At 37.0% G+C, this 20239-nt stretch overlaps 1 protein-coding gene across 21 annotated transcripts in view; it reads right to left on the reverse strand.

Moving 5' to 3' along the window:
* CDC42BPA (CDC42 binding protein kinase alpha) overlaps window positions 1-20239 on the reverse strand; it is a 290122-nt gene that overhangs the window by 71797 nt on the left and 198086 nt on the right. For all 21 annotated transcript variants that reach the window (XM_021064440.2, XM_021064437.2, XM_021064439.2 and 18 more), the window contains 5 exons: window positions 17335-17440; window positions 7161-7285; window positions 5044-5149; window positions 4481-4629; window positions 2880-2971 (listed from right to left, as the gene is read on the reverse strand). In XM_021064440.2, the coding sequence (XP_020920099.1) occupies window positions 2880-2971; window positions 4481-4629; window positions 5044-5149; window positions 7161-7285; window positions 17335-17440 (578 nt within the window). The remainder of the gene's footprint in view (window positions 1-2879; window positions 2972-4480; window positions 4630-5043; window positions 5150-7160; window positions 7286-17334; window positions 17441-20239) is intronic.

A 20239-nucleotide genomic window follows, 5' to 3' on the forward strand; every position in this document is an offset into this window, starting at 1 on the left:
TAAAGCTGCCAAAATAAATCTTAAAATGATAAATACTAGGGAGCAAAAAGGAGAAACAACCAAGCACACATTTTTTATTTCCTTATCCTCAGGAGCTGATATCAACTAGTTTATGTGCTTTTTGTATTACTCTTTAATAATATACCATAGTAAGGCAATATGTTCAGAAATTCATCCCATCAATAAATATTGGCTGAGAGCCTTCTATTTGTCAAGCCCTGCCTAGATACTGGGGATATAATGGTAAATAAAGCAGAAAAAAAATCCTTGCCCTGATTATGTAAATATTATATTGTATTTAAGTAGTATAGACTATTATGTTACAACATATAGTGAAATTTTATTATTCTGCAATGTTCAAAATCCAAGTAAAAGCTATGAATTAACATGCAATGTGATAAACTTAATTTTTTTTGTTGCAAGTATAGATCTACCTTAAAACGATGCCATCAGTGCCAACTGGTGTGTTACAGTAAGTCATACTCTTCATTGGTTTCTTTTCTATATAAATTGCCTTTAGGGTCACAGGCCCTCCATGTCTTATGTATTCTTTTTCCTCTACTCACTAAATAATGCACCTCCTTCCACTTTTTTTTTTTTTTTTGTCTTTTTAGGGCTGCACCCATAGCATATGGAGGTTCCAGACTAGGGGTCTAATCGGAGCTATAGCTGCTGGCCTACACCATAGCCACAGCAACGCAGGATCCAAGCCGAGTCTGTGATCTACACCACAGCTCACAGCAATGCTAGATCCTTAACCCACTGAGTAAGGCTAGGGATCAAACCTGCAACCTCATGGTTCCTAGTTGGATCTGTTAACCACTGACCCACAACAGGAACTCCTCCTTCCACTCTTCATATGTGAAAATTAAGCTTAATTCTCATTTTAGCATGATGCCTTGTGCTCCTAATATGACTTCCTAACTCACTTTTTCTAGGTTCCTTCCTTTTCTGTTCACTAGGAAATTCAATCAACAAATTTATTGAACATTTACTACTTTTGATGGTTTTTCATGTTAACTCCTTTGTGTTATTACCCTCCATCTTCCACAATTTAAAAGCAGATGTGGAGACCCAACCAGGTTTCCATTACTGTGTATCAAAGAAGTGGGAAATGATAAGCACAGAAGTATAACATAGAGCCAATTAACTAGCTCAGTGTTTGGTCAGGAATGCTGTCAGGAAAGTGAATTTCTAGTAACTGTACATATGAGATCCTTTCATTAAGAAAATAACATTCTGGCAAGAAATAGCAACAACAACAACAAAAAAGACAAAAGACAAAAAAAAAAAAAAAAAAAAAAAAAAAAAAGAAAGGAGTTCCCGTCGTGGCGCAGTGGTTAATGAATCCGACTAGGAACCATGAGGTTGCGGGTTCGGTCCCTGCCCTTGCTCAGTAGGTTAACGATCCGGCGTTGCCGTGAGCTGTGGTGTAGGTTGCAGACGCGGCTCGGATCCCGAGTTGCTGTGGCTCTGGCATAGGCCGGTGGCTACAGCTCCGATTCAACCCCTAGCCTGGGAACCTCCATATGCTGCGGGAGCGGCCCAAGAAATAGCAACAACAACAACAAAAAAGACAAAAGACAAAAAAAAAAAAAAAAAAAAAAAAGAAAATAACATTCTGGGAGTTCCCATTGTGGCTTAGCAGTTAACAGACCCAACTAGCATTCATGAGGATGCGGGTTTGATCCCTGGCCATGCTCAGTGGGTTAAGGATCCGGCGTTGCCCTGAGCTGTAGTGTAGGTTGCAGATGCAGCCTGGACCCCGCGTTGCTGTGGTTGTGGCACAGGCCAGTGGCTATAGCTCTGATTCAACCCCTAGCCTAGGAACCTCTATATGCTGTGGGTGTGGCCCTAAAAAGACCAAAAAAAAAAAAAAAAAAAAAAAAAAAAAGAAAAAGGAAAAGAAAGAAAGAAAACATTTTGCATTTAAGAAAAAAAATTAAATCTTCATATTCTTTTTTTTTTGCTATTTCTTGGGCTGCTCCCGCGGCATATGGAGGTTCCAAGGCTAAGGGTCCAATCAGAGCTGTAGCCACCGGCCTACACCAGAGCCACGGCAACGCAGGATCGTTAACCCACTGAGCAAGGGCAGGGACCGAACCTGCAACCTCATGGTTCTTAGTCGGATTTGTTAACCACTGCGCCACGATGGGAACTTCAAAATCTTCATATTCTTAATGCCCATATTATGGAAGGAAAGTTGAAGTTCATGCAATAGACTGCCAAGCACTCTGAGTTACTTTTTGCATTAATGGAAAAATGCTCAGGTAATGTTTTCAAGAAAATGGGAATAAACCCCAAGAAATCCCACAGGGCGAGTTATTTCAGTACCAAACATGGGAGAAGACACTGAAATGCCAAAATAATTCTTCATCACTGAATTATCTTTTTAATACTGGATTAGATTAATCTTTAGTTATTTCATATCTTATTTCCTTGACTACCGTCAAATCCCCTATAGCATTTGAGAACAGCATAAAGTATATGATAGAAACAAACTTTTTCAATCATGATACTAATGTTCATGAAATAGTTCATGGCACTGAAAAAAAGTCAAACTGACAGCAAAGGTGAGTTTTTCTGTTATGAAGTCTTTAAACAATGTGTATCAAATAAAACAAAATGACTCAGAGACTCCATATGCTGCGGGTGCGGCCCTAAAAAGACAAGACAAAAAAAAAAAAAAGGAAAGAAAGAAAACATTCTGTCTACCAAATACGTGTGCATATGTATCACATACACATGTATCTATAAATGAGTGCCGAACTGCACATGTGAGCAATTCTTCTACCTACACAATAAGTTGATTCTTGTGTAATAAAGTGTACTCATAACAGAACATTAAGTCCTGATTGATGCAAAACACATTCCCATACCCTTTTCAGATCTAAGCTCTTCAGTGTCCTTTATCAGTTGTTCGATTTCTGCTAGTAGTTCCAAGTTCTTCTTCTCTGAATCTTTTAGTTTACTTCAATAAGGGGAGAAAAGGAAAAATGTCATTATTTTTATTGTTGGTGAGTGAGCCATCATGTATGTAAGTTGAACTTATTTGGTTTAAATGTCAGCCATGATAATATGGGGAACTGCAAACTGCAGAAAAGACAAATCCAGGTCATCATCACCTCCTGTGTTCTAGAGACACTAGAACACAGCTCACTCATTTACATGTTGTCTGTGGCTGCTTTTGCATGACAACAGCAGAGCTGAGTAGACAGAAACTGTGTGGCCTGCAAACCCTAAAGTATTTACTATCTTGCCTTTTACAGAAGAAGTTGCTAGAAGAAGTCATAAAATCAAAGGTTAATTTTAGAATTCTGTTAGACTTCTTTCATACAGAACAATGAAAGTAACTAAGTTTATTAATTTCCAGTTTGACTCATATTCCTTATTTATGGACAAATGCATAAATTTGTGTGTCCTAAGCATAAGAACAGAGATCACACTTACTCCAAATTATAAAACAGAGAATGAAATTTAGTAGCTCTTTATGTTGGAATCAAGAATAAGTTTTTTTCCATTTTCTCCAGAAGTTTTTTTCCCATTTACAATATCACACTAGCACATTTAAGTAAAGCATACTTAATTTACGATTGAATAATTTACAACAAGAATTTATAATTCAATTGGGGTGCCACGTATCTGGTCTTTGATATAATTCAAAAAATTAATGGTGGCAGTTTAAGGACTAGAATTCATACCATTAAGAACTGAATTTTTTGGGGAATTATATTTCTTTTCATGACTGAATGCCTTTGGAACCTCTGGTATTCTGAGTACCAGATAGATTTTTCTATTTCTATTTTGATTTGTAATATGAACAGTCTACTGTTTCTATTATCCATACTAGCTTATTCCTGAACCAATCCAATTACAATTTTCATTTTATCATTTATTTATTCAGAGTATAGTTTGTTCTGCTATTTTGATAAGAATGGAGGAAATGTATGCATTAGCTAACCATCCTGGAAACTGTGGAGATACAATTTTTTTATATGTAATATAACATGAAAAAAATTATAATTTAAATATATTATACCATTATGAAATTTACCACCACTAGAACCTTCATTTGTAATCTATGATAGAGGTCAGAATTTTCAGATGACTATATTTTGTTCTGCCTCTATGCTGTATTTTTACACTAACATGATATTCCTGAACAAGAGAGAATCCCCCAAGAGGAATTTTAATAGAGTAAAATTTGAAAGCAAACTAAATTTTGCAAATAAGGGGAAAGGTAAATAGAATATTTATTAGAACTATTAATTCCACTTTATGGGTAAGTCAGATAGAAACAAAGTGCCATCACTGCACACCAGGCCTGAAAGCATCTATTCATTTTCAAATCATGATAATTTTTTTTCTAGTCCTCACTTTAAAAAAAGCGATAGGTAGGAAACTAAACATGTAATCTCACTCCAGATACTTTGGACTAAATTAAAAATCACTCTAGTAGGACTACATTATTCAATCTTACCATTCTGTTATGATGTTAGATGCTTTAACTTTATTCAGCTCTTCTTGGATGGCCTGTTTGGCTCTTATTTCTGCATCCAGAGCTGACTGCAACTCCAGTCTAGCTGACATATCCAGTTTTGCAAAACGACGCATTTTCCAGGGCATATCCTATGAAATAATATGAAGGTGGTTTTACCTCCATTCTATTTTATTTTTAACACTTAAATTTAGTGATATAAGTGAATTTGAAAACTATGTAAAAAAATTACCTTTCCCTCAATTACAGAATACAAGAGAAACATTAGTTGTAAAAATATACTGTTTTTCATTAAATTTAGAAGTAATTATAGATTTACATTATAATGAATTTTTTTTACAGTTATTACCATTAATGACTAGTCATACAAACTATAGTTAAGCATCTATGTATTGTGATTTCCTAAACTGGAAAAGACTTGGAATGGTTTCTCATTAAAAACTTTACCATAGGCAAAGCCTAGGCAAAGTGATACATGTGCTCAGATTTATCAGGCTTGCCTCCTTCTAAAATAATAAGCCTCCTTGCAAAATGGCAGAACTTACTGTTGCTCGGGTACCCAAGCTGGAGTTTCTTAATGCTTCCAATTCTTCAGTCATTTTAGAAGCTAAGGCCTGAAGATATCCTCGTGCATCCTTTTCATCACTGACCCTAGAATATATGCATATACAGACAGAGGTCAAATACCAAAGTAAAACAGAGAAAAATTTAGTGAGCAATATTATTTTAAAGTGTGATAAGGAAATAAGTGAAAAGGGACAGAAATTTAAAGATGTTCTTAAATGTCTTCTTTTATTAAAGTTCTACCACAGTACTGTCAACAAGTGGGAAGTAGTTTGCTGAACTGTTCATTTATTTACAGATTAAACCTGGCCATGTTTAGGAAGGTCCAAATTACACCATCTGATAAATCAGTAAAACTTTATCCTTGAACCACAGAATTAATTTTTTTCACATTAACAGCCTTATCTGTGGCAAATGCAGGTTCCCAGGCTAGGGGACGAACTGGAGCTGCAGCTGCCAGCCTACACCAGAGCCACAGGAATGCGGGATCCAAGCTGCTGCAAATGGCATTTCATTCTTTTTTATGTCTGAGTAATATTCCATTTTATAATCCTCTTTATCCATTCCTCTGTCAACGGACATTTAGGTTGCTGCTGTGTCTTGGTTATTATAAACAGTACTGCAATGAACACTGGGGTGTATGTATCTTTTCGATTTATGGTTTTCTCTGAGTATATGCCCAGGAGTAGGATTGCTGGATCATATAGTAACTCTATTTAGGTTTCTAAGAAACCTCCACACTGTCCTCCATAATGGCTGTACCAATTTACAATCCTACCAGCAGTGTTGTGGAGGGTTCCTCTTTCTTCACATTTACTATTTGTAAACTCTATGGTGTGAAAAAATATTCTGTATTGTTATAAAGCTCTTTTGTTTTCTAAAATGGTCAGTAAAATAACAAAGAGAAAAGATTAAATCCTACTGAAACTCAGTTTCTATTCACTGGACATTTTTCCAAAAAAGACAGAGATACCCAAGAGACACATGAAAAGATGCTCAATATCACTAATCACTTAGGGAAATTCAAGCCAAAACAACAAGATATCACCTCACACTTGTCAGAATGGCTGTTATCAAAAGACTAGGGATAAGAAGTATCTGCAAGGATATAAAGAAAAAGCAACCCTCATGCTTTGATACAGCCACTACAGAGGTTCTTCAAAAAACTAAAAATAGAATTACCATACAATCCAGCAATTCCACTTCTGGGGATTTTTTTTTTTGTAAGAAAACAAAAACACTACTCAAAAAGATATATGCATCCCTGTGTTCACTGCAGCATTATTTACAACAACCAAGATATGGAAGCAACCTAAGTGTCCTTCTATAGATGAACAGATAAACAAGATGTGCTATACACAATGGACTATTACTCAGCCATTAAAAAATAATGGAATCTTGCCATTTGTGACAAAATGAATTGGACCTTGAGGGTATTATGCTAAGTGAAATAAGTAAGACAGAGAAAGACAAATACTATAGGATCTCATTTATACATGGAATCTAAAAAAACAAAAATGAACAAGACATAACAGATTCATGGATAACAGAACAAATGGCTGGTTGCCAGACAGAATAGGGATGGAAGGTTGGGTGAAATAGGGGAGGGGGCTTAAGGGGCACAAGCTTCCAGATGTAAATAGGTCATCAAATAGGTCTATGATAAAGTAAATATATCATAGAGTATACACCCTATAACAGATAAGATAGCATATAAACTCAATAAAATCGCAATAACTTTATACAGTAACAGATGTTTACTAGACTTATTGTGGGTCAATTCATAATGGATATAAAATGTCAAATCCTTATGCTGTACATCTAAAACTAATACTGTATGTCAACTATACTTCAATTAAAAAAAAAAAAAGGACATGGAAGTTCCCCGGTGGCAAGTGGGCTTAAGGATCTGGTGTTACTGCACCTGTGGTGCAGATCACAGCTGTGTCGAGAGTTTGATTCCTGGCTCAGGAGCTTCCACATGCCACGGATATGGTTAAAAAAAAAAAAGGCAATATGTTAGTAGCCTCCTAGAATTCATACCAACTTGACTGTATGGCCAAACACCTCCCACGAGAACACATTTAAGAGTACTTACCACTGAATTATTTCTGTAATTTGAGCTTCCCAGTGTGCGACCGATTCCTTCTTGTCTGCTAGATCTTTTACCTCTTCTTCTAACTGTTGGTTGCGTGTACTTAGGTTCTCATACAAAGTGGTAAGCTGAAAGGCAGTTTTAAGACACTTAAAGATGTGCGCAACTTTTAGGAACAGGAATTCAAGGTACTCAGATGCCTTTTGTTAAATCTGATAATTCACAAATGCTCGCTCGTCTTCCTGATTTCCTGTTATTATGCACCTTCTGGTCACTAAATTTGGAGACACCAGGTACTATGGATTCTCCTTCTGCCTTCACTTTCCCCTTACTCCTCATAGGGGTTCATTTCTCAACATTGTATATTTGCCTGAAGAACTTCCCAATTCTGCTGGTAACACTTCTCATTTTTTTTTTTTTTGTCTGAAAATGTAACTATGCCATCTTCTTTTAAAAAAGAACTTATAAAGGATTTTAAGCACATACAAAAATAGAAACAGAATATAAGTGAATTGCCATAACCCAACTTCAATAATTATCAATGTCAATCTTATTTCATATGTACCTGTTTTCTTGTCTCTTCTTCCTGTTTTATTCTGCAGCAAATACCAGAAACCTCATTAACTGTAACCATATATATTTCCATGTGTATCTCTAGAAAATAAGGTGCTTTTTACATATAATCACAGTATCATTATCATATTTAAGCAAGTTTAACAAGTTTCTTTGCATCATTACATAGGTAGTAATTGTTCAAATTTCCAGTTGTCTCAAAATATCAAAAGATTTAAGTTTGTTAAATTGAATCATACCAAAAAGTAAACATACTTAATGGTTGCTATATTTTTTTATCTTTCTTTTTTGTCTTTTTTTTTTTTAGGACCGCACCCATGTCATATGGAAGTTCCCAGGCTAGGGGTCGAGTCAGAGCTGCAGCTGCCCGCCTACACCACAGCCACAGCAACAGTAACAGTAATGCCAGATCTGAGCTGTATCTGCGACCCATACCACAGCTCATGGCACCACCAGATCCTTAACCCCCAGAGGAAGACAGGGATCCAACTTGCGTCCTCATAGATACTAGCTGGGTTTGTTACAACTGAGCCATGACATGAATTCCCTGGTTGCTGTATCTTTTCAGTCTTTTTTATTTATAGGCTCCTGAGTAGTCTGTTTGTGCTACTGTGAGAGAATACAAAAGTCTGATTGGCTTCAACAAAAAACATTTATTTCTTACAGTTCTAGAGGCTGGGAAGTCCAATATCAAAGTGTCTGGTGAGGGCCCACTTCCTGGGTTAGAGATAGTTCTAGTCTTTCTGGCAGTGTCCTCACATGATGGAAGGATGAGGGGGCTCTGTGGGGTCTCTTTTACAAGAGCACTAATCCTATCATTGGGGTCTGTCTATGTTCACGACCTAATCACCTCCCAACTTCACATGAGTTTTGGAGGGACACAAACATTTAGAACACAAGGATTCCCCTCCAACACTTTTATTTTTCTTGTAATTAAATTGTATAAAAAAAGTAGGCTGTTTGTCCTGTGGAGTTTTCTACAGCCTGAATTTTTGCCTTCATTTTGGAAAGATATGTTTTTGCTGTATATAACACTCTAAATTAGGAGTTATTTTTTCCTTCAGCATGTTAAACATGTCACTCCTTTTTATTTCGGTTCCATTTGGTTGTTGTTGTAGTTGTTGGAAAGACAGCTTTAAATTTAAGTTTTTCTCCATTGAATAAAATATGTCTTTCTTCTCTGGCTGCTTCTAGGATTTTCTTTGGTTGTTAGTTTTTGGCAATTTTTCTGATGTGTCTAAAAGGGACTTAATTTCTATTTATCACCTTTAGAGGTTGTGGCATTTCTTGAATTTGTAGCTAAATATTTATCTTAGGTTTTGGAAAATTATGAAACATTAACTCTTCAAATATTGCTTTTGTACTAGTCTTTCTCCTCTCCTTCTGGGAAAGCATGTATGTGTGTGTCAGGTCTCTTCATCACGTCCTCTATGTTCTATTTCAATCACAATCCACACTTTAGTATGGTTCGTTACTTACCCCTCCTTTCTCTGGCTCTTTCCAATCTGCTGTTAAAAAATTTTCTGTTGTTTGGAGTTCCCGATGTGGCTCAGTGGTTAACAAACCTGATTAAGAACCGTGAGGTTGCACGTTTGATCCCTGGCCTCGCTCAGTGGGTTAAGGATCCAGCACTGCCATGAGCTGTGGTGTAGGTTGCAGATGCGGCTCAGATACTGAGTTGCTGTGGCTGTGGTGTAGGCTGGTGGTTATAGCTCCGATTGGACCTCTGGCCTGGGAACCTCCATATGCTGCGGGTGCAGCCCTAGAAAAGACCAAAAAAAAAAAAAAAAAATTCTATTGGATATTTCAGTTGTTTTTTCACTTCTAAAGACTTATTCGACTCTTTGGTGTATAGATTCCTGTTGTCTGCTGAAATTCTCCATTGTGTTGTCTATTTTCTTAAATATAGTAGTAATTTTAATGTTCATTTTTCTTCCTTTTGTGTTTTTAGGGCCGCACATGCAACACATGGAAGTTCCGAGACTAAGGCTCAAATCAGAGCTGTAGCTGCCAGGTTACACCACAGCCACAGCAATACCAAATCTGAGTCGGGTCTGTGACCTGCATTGTAGCTCATGGCAATGCCAGATCCTTAACCAACTGAGCGAGGCCAGGGATCAAACCCAAGTCCTCATGGTTACTAGTTGGGTTCGTTACCACTGAGTCATGATGGGAACTCCTATTTTAATGTTCATTTGTGAAAATTCCAATATGAGAAATTCTGTGGGTCTGTTTATACTGATTACCTGCTTTTCTTCTTTCGTTTTTGCTGTTACACTTTTTTTCTTGGCTTTCTTTGGTTCTATCTCTTGGTATGCAGTGTAATTTTTTATCATATGCCACATATAGTGTATGAAAAGTTGAGAGAATTTGAGGCTCTATCTAATATCTTCCTCCTTCAGACACGGAGAGGGCTCCTCTCTTTCTGGTTCACCCTTCTTTCTAAAATGGAGCCTTTTCAATGAGACCAGTTGAAAGCTTGAACTGATTACCAAGGATCCTATGCCTTGGTGAGCACTGGTATTCAGTTTTCATCTCTCCAAACCCGTGAGACTGTGGAATACTGTGGTCACGTCTCTGGATTCTCAGCTACAGCTTTCACACCAGCAAACGCCTTGAGGGGAAATAAGGCATGAATGCTGGGCTCATCTCTGTACTCCTCCTCCTCAAGGATCTTGGTCAGTAAAGTCTTGGCTGCCTTCTTTTTCCAATGCTTTCCTACAGTTGAATACTGTAGTATTTAAAATTCCTATAGTATTTTTTAAAAATATATTTTTAAATCCAGCTTTGGAAGTTCCTGTTGTGACTCACGCAAACGAATCCAACTACCATGAGATTACGAGTTCAATCCCTGGCCTTTCTCAGTGGGTTGGGGGTCCAGCGTTGCCGTGAGCTGTGGTGTAGGCCAGCAGCTGCAGCTCCAATTCGACCCCTAGCCCAGGAATCTCCATATGCCTCAGGTGGGGCCCGAAAAGAGACCAAAAACAAACAAACAAACAAAAAACCCCAAACCGTATGTGTGTGTATGTATGTATATAAAACATTCTTCAGATTTTTTTCCATTATAGTTCATTCAAGATATTGAATATAGTTCCCTGTGCTACACAGTAGGACCTTGTTGTTTATCTATTTTATACACAGTAGCTTGTATCTGTTAATTCCAAACTTCTAATTTATCCCTCCTCTTTTCTCCTTTGGTAACCACAGTTTGCTTTCTATGTCTGTGAGTCTATTTCTATTTTGTAAATAAGTTCATTTGTATCATTAAATTTTTTTTTCTCTAGATATATGCCCAGGAGCGGAACTGTTGAGTCATATGGAAATTCTATTTTTATTTTTTAAGGCACCTCTATATTGTTTTGAATAGTGGCTACATCAAATTACATTCTCACCAACAGTGCAGGAGAGTCCCCTTTTCTCCATACCCTCTCCAGCGTTTATTATTTGTGTATTTTCCGATGAAGTCCATTTTGACTGGTGAGGTGGTACCTCACTGTACTTTTGATTGCTTTTCTCTAATAATTAGCAATGCTGAGCATCTTTTCATGTGCCTGTTAGCCATCTGTATGTGTTCCTGGAGAAATGTCTACTGAAGTCTTCTGCACATTTTTTTTATTGGTTTTGTTGTTGTTATTGAACTGTATGAGCTGTTCACATATTTGGAAATTAGGCCCTTGTCACATTGTTGACAAACATTTTCTCCCAATTCATAGGCTGTCTATTCATTTTGTTTATGTTTCCTTTGCTGTGCAAAAGTTTACAATTTCCATTTGGTCCCACTGTTTATTTTTGTTTTTATTCTTATTGCCTTGGGAGACAAACAAACCTAAGAAAACACTGCTACAATTAATGTTGGAAAATGTTTCGTCTATGTTCTGTTCTGGGAGATTTATGATGTCATATTTAAACCACTTGGAGTTTATTTTTGTATATGGTATGATGGAATGTTCTAATTTCATTGATTTACATGCAGCTGTCCAGTGTTCCCAACACCATTTGCTCTACAGATTATCTTTTTTCCATTGTATATTCTTGCCTCCTTTGTTGGAGACTGACTGTAGGTGTGTGGGTTTTATTTCTGGGCCTTCATTCCACTGATCCATATGTCTGTTTTTGTCAGCCAATACCATATTGTTTTGATTACTATATCTTTGAAGTACTGTCTGAGGTCTAGAAGGGTTATGCCTCTAGCTTTGTTCTTTTTCTTCAGGATTGCTTTGGAAATTATGAGTGTTTTGTGGTTTCATATATTTTTTAGGATTATCTGTTCTAGTTTTGTGAAAAATGTCATTGATAATATGATCAGAATTGCATTAAATCTGTAGATTGCTTTGGGTAGTATGGCCATTTTAACAATATTAATTCTTTCAATCTAAGCGCATGGGATACCTTTCCATTTTTCTGAATCATTTTCAAATTTCTTCATCAATGTTGTATAGTTTTCAGCACATAAGTCTTTCACCTCCTTGGTGAGGATTATTCCTAAGTGTTTTGTTTTGTTTTGTTTTGTTTAGATGCAGTTTTAAAAAGGATTTTTTTTAACTTCCTCTTTCTGATATTTTGCTGTTTGTGAAAAGAAATGCAATATATTTCTGTATGTTAATTGTGTTTCCTGATACCTTGCTGAATTCATTTATCAGTTCTAGTGGTTTCTGTGAGGAGTCCCTAGGATTTCCTATACATAGTATCATGTAATCTGCATACAACAATGATGTTACTTCTTTCCTTTCAATTTGGATACCTTTTCTTTCTTTTTTTTTGTCTGCTTGCTGTGGCTGGGAGTTCCAATACTATGTTGAACAGAAGTAGTGAGATGGGGCCATCTTTATCTTGTTCCAGATTTTAGCTGAGGAGGCTTTCAGTTTTTCACCTTTGAGTACACTGGCTGCCAGTTTGTCATATAAAGCCCTCTTATGTTGAGGAATATTCCCTCTATACCCATTTTATTGAGAGTCTTCATCATAAAGAGATGCTGAATTCTGCCCAAAGCTTTTAATGCATCTATTGAGATGAAGCTTTGATTTTTATTCTTCACTTAATGTGGTGTATCACATTAATTGATTTGTGGATAATGAACCATCCTTGTGACCCTGGGATGAATCCAATTTGATAATGGTGTATGTTCCTTTTTGTTGGATTTGGTTTGCTAATATTTTGTTGAGGATTTTTGCATCTGTATTCATCAAAGACATCAGCCTGTAATTTTCTTTGTAAACTGGACAACGCAGAAGAATAGATGATCTGAACAGACCCATCATTAGAAGTAAAATCCAATCTATAAATTAAAAAAGCTCCCTTCGAACAAAAGTCCAGGACTAGATAGCTTCCCTGGGGAATTCTACCAAACATACAAAGAAGAACTTACACTGATACTTCTCAAACTCTTCCAAAAAACTAAAGAAAGAGTACCTCCAAAGTCATTCTATGAAGCCACTATCACTGTGACACCAAAACCAAAGACACAACCGAAAAAGAGTATTACAGGCCAATATGTATTTTTTTAACAATTAAAAAATATATATACACTTTTAAAAGGTTACTCTCCATTTACAGTTATTACAAAATATTTGCTATAGTCCCTGTGTGGTACATCCTTGAGCCTATCTTCCACTTAATACTTGTATCTTTCACTCCCCCACCCAGTATTGTCCCTCACCCATCTCCTCACTGGGAACCACTAATATAGATAATCTCTATATCTGTTAGTCATCTTATTTTTTGTTATATTTACTTGTTTGTTGTATTTTTTAGATTCCACATATAAGTGACATCATAATTATATTTGTCTTTCTCTAACTTATTCCACTTAGCATAATGCCCTCTTAAGTCCATTCACATTGCTACAAATGACAAAATTTCATTCTTTTTTTTTTTTTTTTTTTTTTTTTAATGGCTCAGGAATACTTCTGTGTGTGTGTATTCTGGGGTTTTTTTTGTCTTTCTTTTTTTTTTTTTTTTGGTCTTTTTAGAGCTGCACCTGCAGCACATGCAGTTTCCCCCAGCTAGGGGTGGAATCAGAGCTACAGCCACCGACCTACACCACAGCCACAGCAATGCCAGATCCAAGCTGCATCTGGAACCTACACCACAGCTTGCAGCAACACCAGATCCTTAATGCATTATGCGAGGCCAGGGACCGAACCCATGTCCTCATGGTTGCTAGCCGAGTTTGTTAACCACTGAGCCATGACGGGAACTCCAATATTTGGTTTTTAATACAAGCTAAAACCACATTCTAAGTCAGGGATCTATAAACCTTCCAGTAAGGAACTAGATAGTAAATAGTTTTGTCTTTGTGGCTTCTTTTAGAAATAATCATTTTAAAATGTAAAGATCATTCTTAGTTTATCGATCATATAAAAAGAGTCTGAGGGCTGCATTTGCCCACAGGTCACAGTGTGCCAACTTCCTAATCTAAGTTCATCAGGAATTCTAACAACCCAGGGTTTTTCTGGTGTGTGTTTTCAACCTGTACTTCTGTGGGAAATAGGCAGTTGTGGCACACATCACAATGCAAAGTTTCTTTTCTTCTCCTTTTGCCAAAGAACAAATTACTTTATGTAAACACAACTCTAATTCCTATTTAATCCTGCCCTCAGCCTGTCCTCTTAGAAGAAAAGAGGGTCAGAGAAGCTGTCACTGCCAATATACACCCTTATCTGTATATTGAGAAAAAGAGATTTAAGTTTTATACCTCAGGGTGTGCCATTTACCTCTGAATATATTTTATTAGCTATTTTCTTTTTATAGATTTATTAAGGTACAATTTACACACTATAAAATCCACCCATTGTAAGTACTAGGAGTTCCTATCATGGCTCAGTGGTTAAAGAACCTGAATAGGATCCTTGAGGATGCAGGTTCAATCCCTGGCCTTGCTCAGTGGGTTAAGGATCTGGTCTTGAAGTAAGCTGTGGTGTAGGTTGCAGGCACGGCTCAGATCCCGCGTTGCTGTGGCTATGACGTAGGCCAGTAGCTACAGCTCCGATTTGACCCCTAGCCTGGGAACTTCCATATGTTGCAGGTGCAGCCCTAAAAAGCAAACCCCCCCCAAAAAAATAAAAGCATTTATGGGTTACTGATTTGTAGTAAATTTAAATATCTGTGCAATGATTACCACAATCAGGATGGAACATTTCTAATACCTGAACAACTTCCCTCATACTGGTTTGCTGTCGATCCTGGTGTCCACTCTGAGTTTCAGGCATCATTGATCTGTTTTCTGTGCCTATAATTTTGCCTTTTCTAGAAACTTGGTATCAGCAAAATCATACAGTATGTCTTTTTTTTTTTTGGTACTAGGCTTTTTTCACTTATCATATTACTGAGGTTCAACCATGGTGTTGCACGTATCAGAAACTCATTCCTTTTTACAGCTGGATAATATTCTATTATATGGATACCAGTACACTACATTTATCTGTTCACTTGATGAACATTTGTACTGTTTCCAGTTATATGCTACTATTTTACCCTTCAGGTCTCATCCAAATCAAAAGAGTATTGTTTAAAAATTATGTCTAAGGATCCAGCGTTGCTGTAGCTGTGGCACAGGCTGCAGCTGTGGCTCAGATTTGATTCCTGGCCCAGTAACTTCCATATGCTGTGCGTCTGACCAACAAGGAACCTGACTAGCATCCACAAGGATGCAGGTTTGATCCCTGACCTAGCTCAGTGGGTTAAGGATCCAGAACTGTCCTGAGCTGTGGTATAGGTCACAGAGGGGACTTGGATCTCAGGTTGCTGTGGCTGTGGTGTAGGCTGGTGGCTACAGCTCTGACTGGACCCCTGGCCTGGGAACCTCCATATGCTGCGGGTGCAGCCCTAAAGAGACAAAAAAAAAAAAAAAAAAAGGAAAAAGGAAAAAAAAAATTTTTTAAATAAAAAATAAAAATTATTTCTAAAAACGTATTCCTGGTAAACTCAACAGAACTTTATGGTTAATAATGAAATAAAACCAAGGGCTAAATACAAGATTTGATTGGTACTTGATATGATTATATTACCATACAATTTTTCTTAAACTATAATCCCATCTTTTACTAGGTAATGTGCTTAGACACTCTAAATGAAGTGGCGTTCTAGAGTTATATTATATTTTGTTCTTCAAGGTAACTCTTAACAGAATCTTAAAATTCTGTCTTATAGACAGAAATGATGTTTAATTTTGTAGTCATATTAGTCAAGCCCATGAGATAACAATTATATGATCTGGGCGAATAGAGTTTAAATACTATTAGTTTTATTTTAGTGGAAATGACTAAGAGTTATACAATAATGTTCATGCAATATTCAGTTAAAAAAAGCCACTTATACTACCTTTTTTTTTTTTGTCTTTTTGCCTTTTCTAGGGCTGCACCCATGGCATATGGAGGTTCCCAGGCTAGGGGTCTAATCGGAGCTGTGGCTGCCAGTCTACACCACAGCCACAGCAGCTGAGGACCCAAACTGCATCTGTGACCTACACCACAGCTCATGGCAACGCCAGATCCTTAACCCGCTGAGCAAGGCCAGGGATAGAACCCACAACCTCATGGTTCCTAGTCGGATTCGTTAACCACTGCGCCACAACAGGAACTCCCACTTATACTACATCTTATGTGGCCACTTTCCACAGCGTTTGTGTCCACTAGCTTTATAATTACAAAATAAACTAACAGAGTTATTTTCAAGTAGTCTGCAACCAAACAAGCAAAGTCATTTTTAAATGCTTAGAAAACTGAATAATCATAGGGGTAATAGTGAGAGAAATAAAAAGAAATACGGAACACAATGAAAAACTGACACAGAGTTAAGAGTCTCTGTGTTATGACTAGCCATAATTTTTCCATCTGTTATTGAAATGACTATTAATTGAATATAATACTTTTACTGGAGCAAAATCCTAGAACTCATTATGAAACGCAATTATCCAAACCTTCTTATTTCAATGCAAGTAAAATTATTAAGCCTGCTGATTAATACTAGGATTTTTATAGCTGTTAACAAATGGCACAAGAAACACAGAAGGACGGCAGTTTAAGAAATCTGAGGTACTAAATGGAAAAAGAATCCTTTAAGTATTTGAAATTTTGTTCATCAATCTCACTACTTTAATCAATTTTTAACATAAGTTAAATTCAGGGTCTGCTCTTTATTCAAGCTACAGAGTTTAGGTAGAATTGGATTCTTACCAAAGGATGGTATTATCTCTAGCTATTATCAGTTCTCTGTCATAAACATATTAGAATGGTCAAATTTTCTCTAGTCTGGCCTAACTGTTGCTGTTTTTTTGCCAAAGGCAGGCCTTAACTTAGCTAGCCAAGAGTAAGTGACGACTATGAGAGCAAAAAGTGAAAGGGAAGAGCTGGAAAGTGAAATAAAGAATAGAGCTCAAAAAATAAATGGGACAAAGCAGAAGACAAGATAAGCCAAGTCCTCGCTCCATAAGACTCCTACATCGATCAGCATAATGAAAAACTGCCTGTACACAGAGCGATCCTTGTGTATAAGGAGGGGTATTAAACCAAAAATGTACACTAAATAGAAAACCGTTATCTACCACTTCTATCACCGTATTAAAGGTCTAATGTGTCAAAGAATATAATGAGACTGAATCACTCACCTTATCAAGTTCACTTGTCAGTTTTTTATTTTCCTCTGTCAATAACATTTTTTCTCGTTCATACTGTTGTTTGAATTCATTTTCAAATTCTTCCCTTTCACTTTGACTAGTACAACCCAAAATAGAAAATGAAAAAAAGAAACTGAATTAAAGATAAAAAAATCATATCCCAGATTGGCTGCTATACCATATGCCGTATTCTGAAAAATCACTTATATCTTGATTGTTCCAAATTCCAACCTTTTTCTTTAAAATTAAGAAGTCATAATCACTTTAATAAATAAATTTGTCTGCTTAATAACATCTTTTTTTTTTATTTGAAAATCTGAGGAAGACATCTGTGACTTGTATACTCCCTGATAATGCACCTTATTTGGTTATGTATATGCTAAAAAGTATGGGAAAATGAGGAAGCTAGGGAAAAAGGAGGGTAGAGGGGCCACAATATGACTCCTTTCACTCAGCTCTAGACTGCACAGAAAATTCAAATTACATTTCTGACCGTCCTCTCAATACACCCAGCCCATCCTTCCAATACTGCTTTCTTCCTTCCTCCCTATGTACCTACCTATCTGTACATACATAAACACAGAACATTTAATGTTATAAGATCTACCTTTTTTCTTCTTTTTAGGGCTGCACCTGAGGCATGTGGAAATTCCCAGGCTAGGGGCTGAATCGGAGCTGCACCTGCTGGCCTATGCCACAGCCACAGCCATACAAGATCTGAGCCACGTCTGCGACCTGCACCACAACTCATGGCAACACGGGATGCTTTAACCCACTGAGCAAGGCCAGGGATGGAACCTGCATCCTCATGGATACTAGTTGGGTTCTTAACCTGCTGAGCCATGACAGGAATTCCTATAAAACCCCTAAAATGATAGTTCTGATTCACCCTTAGGGATAAAGATACTTGCAACAAACTTAAAAACAAAAAACAAACAAACAAAAAAAACCCTAAGGGAAAAGGGCTATCAATTTTTGAATACTGAGTTGAGATGTAGTTAAAGAGGCTTATTTCTACAGCAGTTTGATGTCAGTAGCAAATGAAATTCACTGTGAAGCAGTTCTGGGTAATTTTACGATTGCTTTCAAGTCAAAGAAGAACATAAGTGATGGCTGACTTCAAAAATATAATCTTAAAAATCCTTTTCATCACTAAATTATTAAATATAAATTAAAACTTAAATTATAAATTCTAGGAAAATAACTATCCTGTGTCCAAGCAAACATGTCACTTTCCTTATTACTGAATCTTTCTTATTTCAGAAGCAACTCCAAACAACAAATGACAAAAATATGAAAAATTACAAAGAAGTATCCTTTCAGAAAAATAAGTCCATGAACAGAGTAAAATTTCTATATGACTGTTTTTGTCTTTTTCCTATTAGCATTAAACATAACTTAAGTCTCTTCCATACTGCAACAAAATAAACACTCTCCCCTCAACACCATGTCACACATTTTCTCCTCTGCTTGCCTGCCCTTGTCCATTAGCAACCACCCTGAGATCTTGAGAGGCTGCCTATCCACGTCCGCATCACCTAACTGTTCCTCCCATGCATCTCAAACATCATTTGTTTAAAATGAGCTTCCTATACTCCCATCCCAAACTAGCTTCTTCTGCAGTCTTCCTCTCTACATGGTAACTACCTTCTCCTAATTGCTAAGGCCAAAAACTGTAGCAGCATCCTTGATGTGTCCTCTTTCCTTCTCACCCCGTATCTAGTCCCTCAGCCAGTAACATTACCTTTACCTTTTAAAGAAATAGGAATTCGAACATTTTTTTACGGCTATTTCTGCCACCACCCTAAACCCGAGCCTCCATTATCTTTTGTCTGGCTTATTTCCATAGCCTTTTAAGTGGTTTCACTGCTTTTTCTCTTGTCTAGTTCAGACTATTCTTAACCTCGTAGTCACAGTAATCCCTTTAAAACACAAGCCAGTATTGGACCATTTTCCACTCAAAATCCTGCCAAGCTTTCCTGCCATGGTTTTACTGAGTGTAAATCCCTGTAAGTCACTGAACATGACTTAACAAAGCCTTACGTGATCTGGCTCCCGTTACCTCTCTGTATATATCTCTCACTATTCTTTCCCCTTCTTATTTTAATAACAGACTTTTATTTTTTAGAAAGGTTTTAGGTTCATGGCAATAGTGAGAGGAAGGTTGGAACATTATCCATTACCCCTTGCACAGCCTCCCACTTTTATCAATGTTCCTCCCCACAGGACTGTGTTTGTTGCTACTGAGGAACCGACAGTGGACATGTCAGTATCACTAGAACTCCACAGTTTGCATGAGGGTTGGTGTGGTACATTCTAAGGGTTTGGATAAAAGTGTAATGATTGCCCCAGGAATTCTCTGTACTCTGCCTGTTCATCCCATCCTCCTCCCAATCCCTGCAACCATGGACCTTCTTACTATCACCATGGTTTTGCCTTCCCATTATTTGTTTTTAACAGACTTGTTGTTTTCCATGTAAAATGTTCTTCTCATACATCTGTATACATATCTCCCCCACTTTCTGTACTGAGAAATCACCTTCTCAGTACAATTTTCCCTGGCTATCCTATACACACACACAAAATTTAATCCTCCCCCTTAATGCTTCACAGTCCCCATCCTCTAACTTATGCTTTGTTCTTAGAATTTACCATTATCTAATAAATTCTGTATTTTACCTATTTTGTTTATAGTCTTTCACCATAACTAAAGGAAGGCTCCATCGGGACAGAGAATTTTGGGTTGTTTACTGCTAATGTCTCCAGTGGCTACCACAGTGCCTTCCCCTTAGTAGATTCTACAAAAATTTGTTGAATAAATGGGCCAGAATGAATTCAGCTCAGGCTTCCAATGTAAGTTGGAAAACGACAATAACATACATATAGTTACCTAAAA

Source organism: Sus scrofa, chromosome 10 (assembly GCF_054392235.1).
Source record: "Sus scrofa isolate SSC_HxYL_T2T_F1_AM1 chromosome 10, Sscrofa_HxYL_maternal_Yorkshire_Landrace_v2.0, whole genome shotgun sequence".
NCBI lineage: Eukaryota > Metazoa > Chordata > Mammalia > Artiodactyla > Suidae > Sus > Sus scrofa.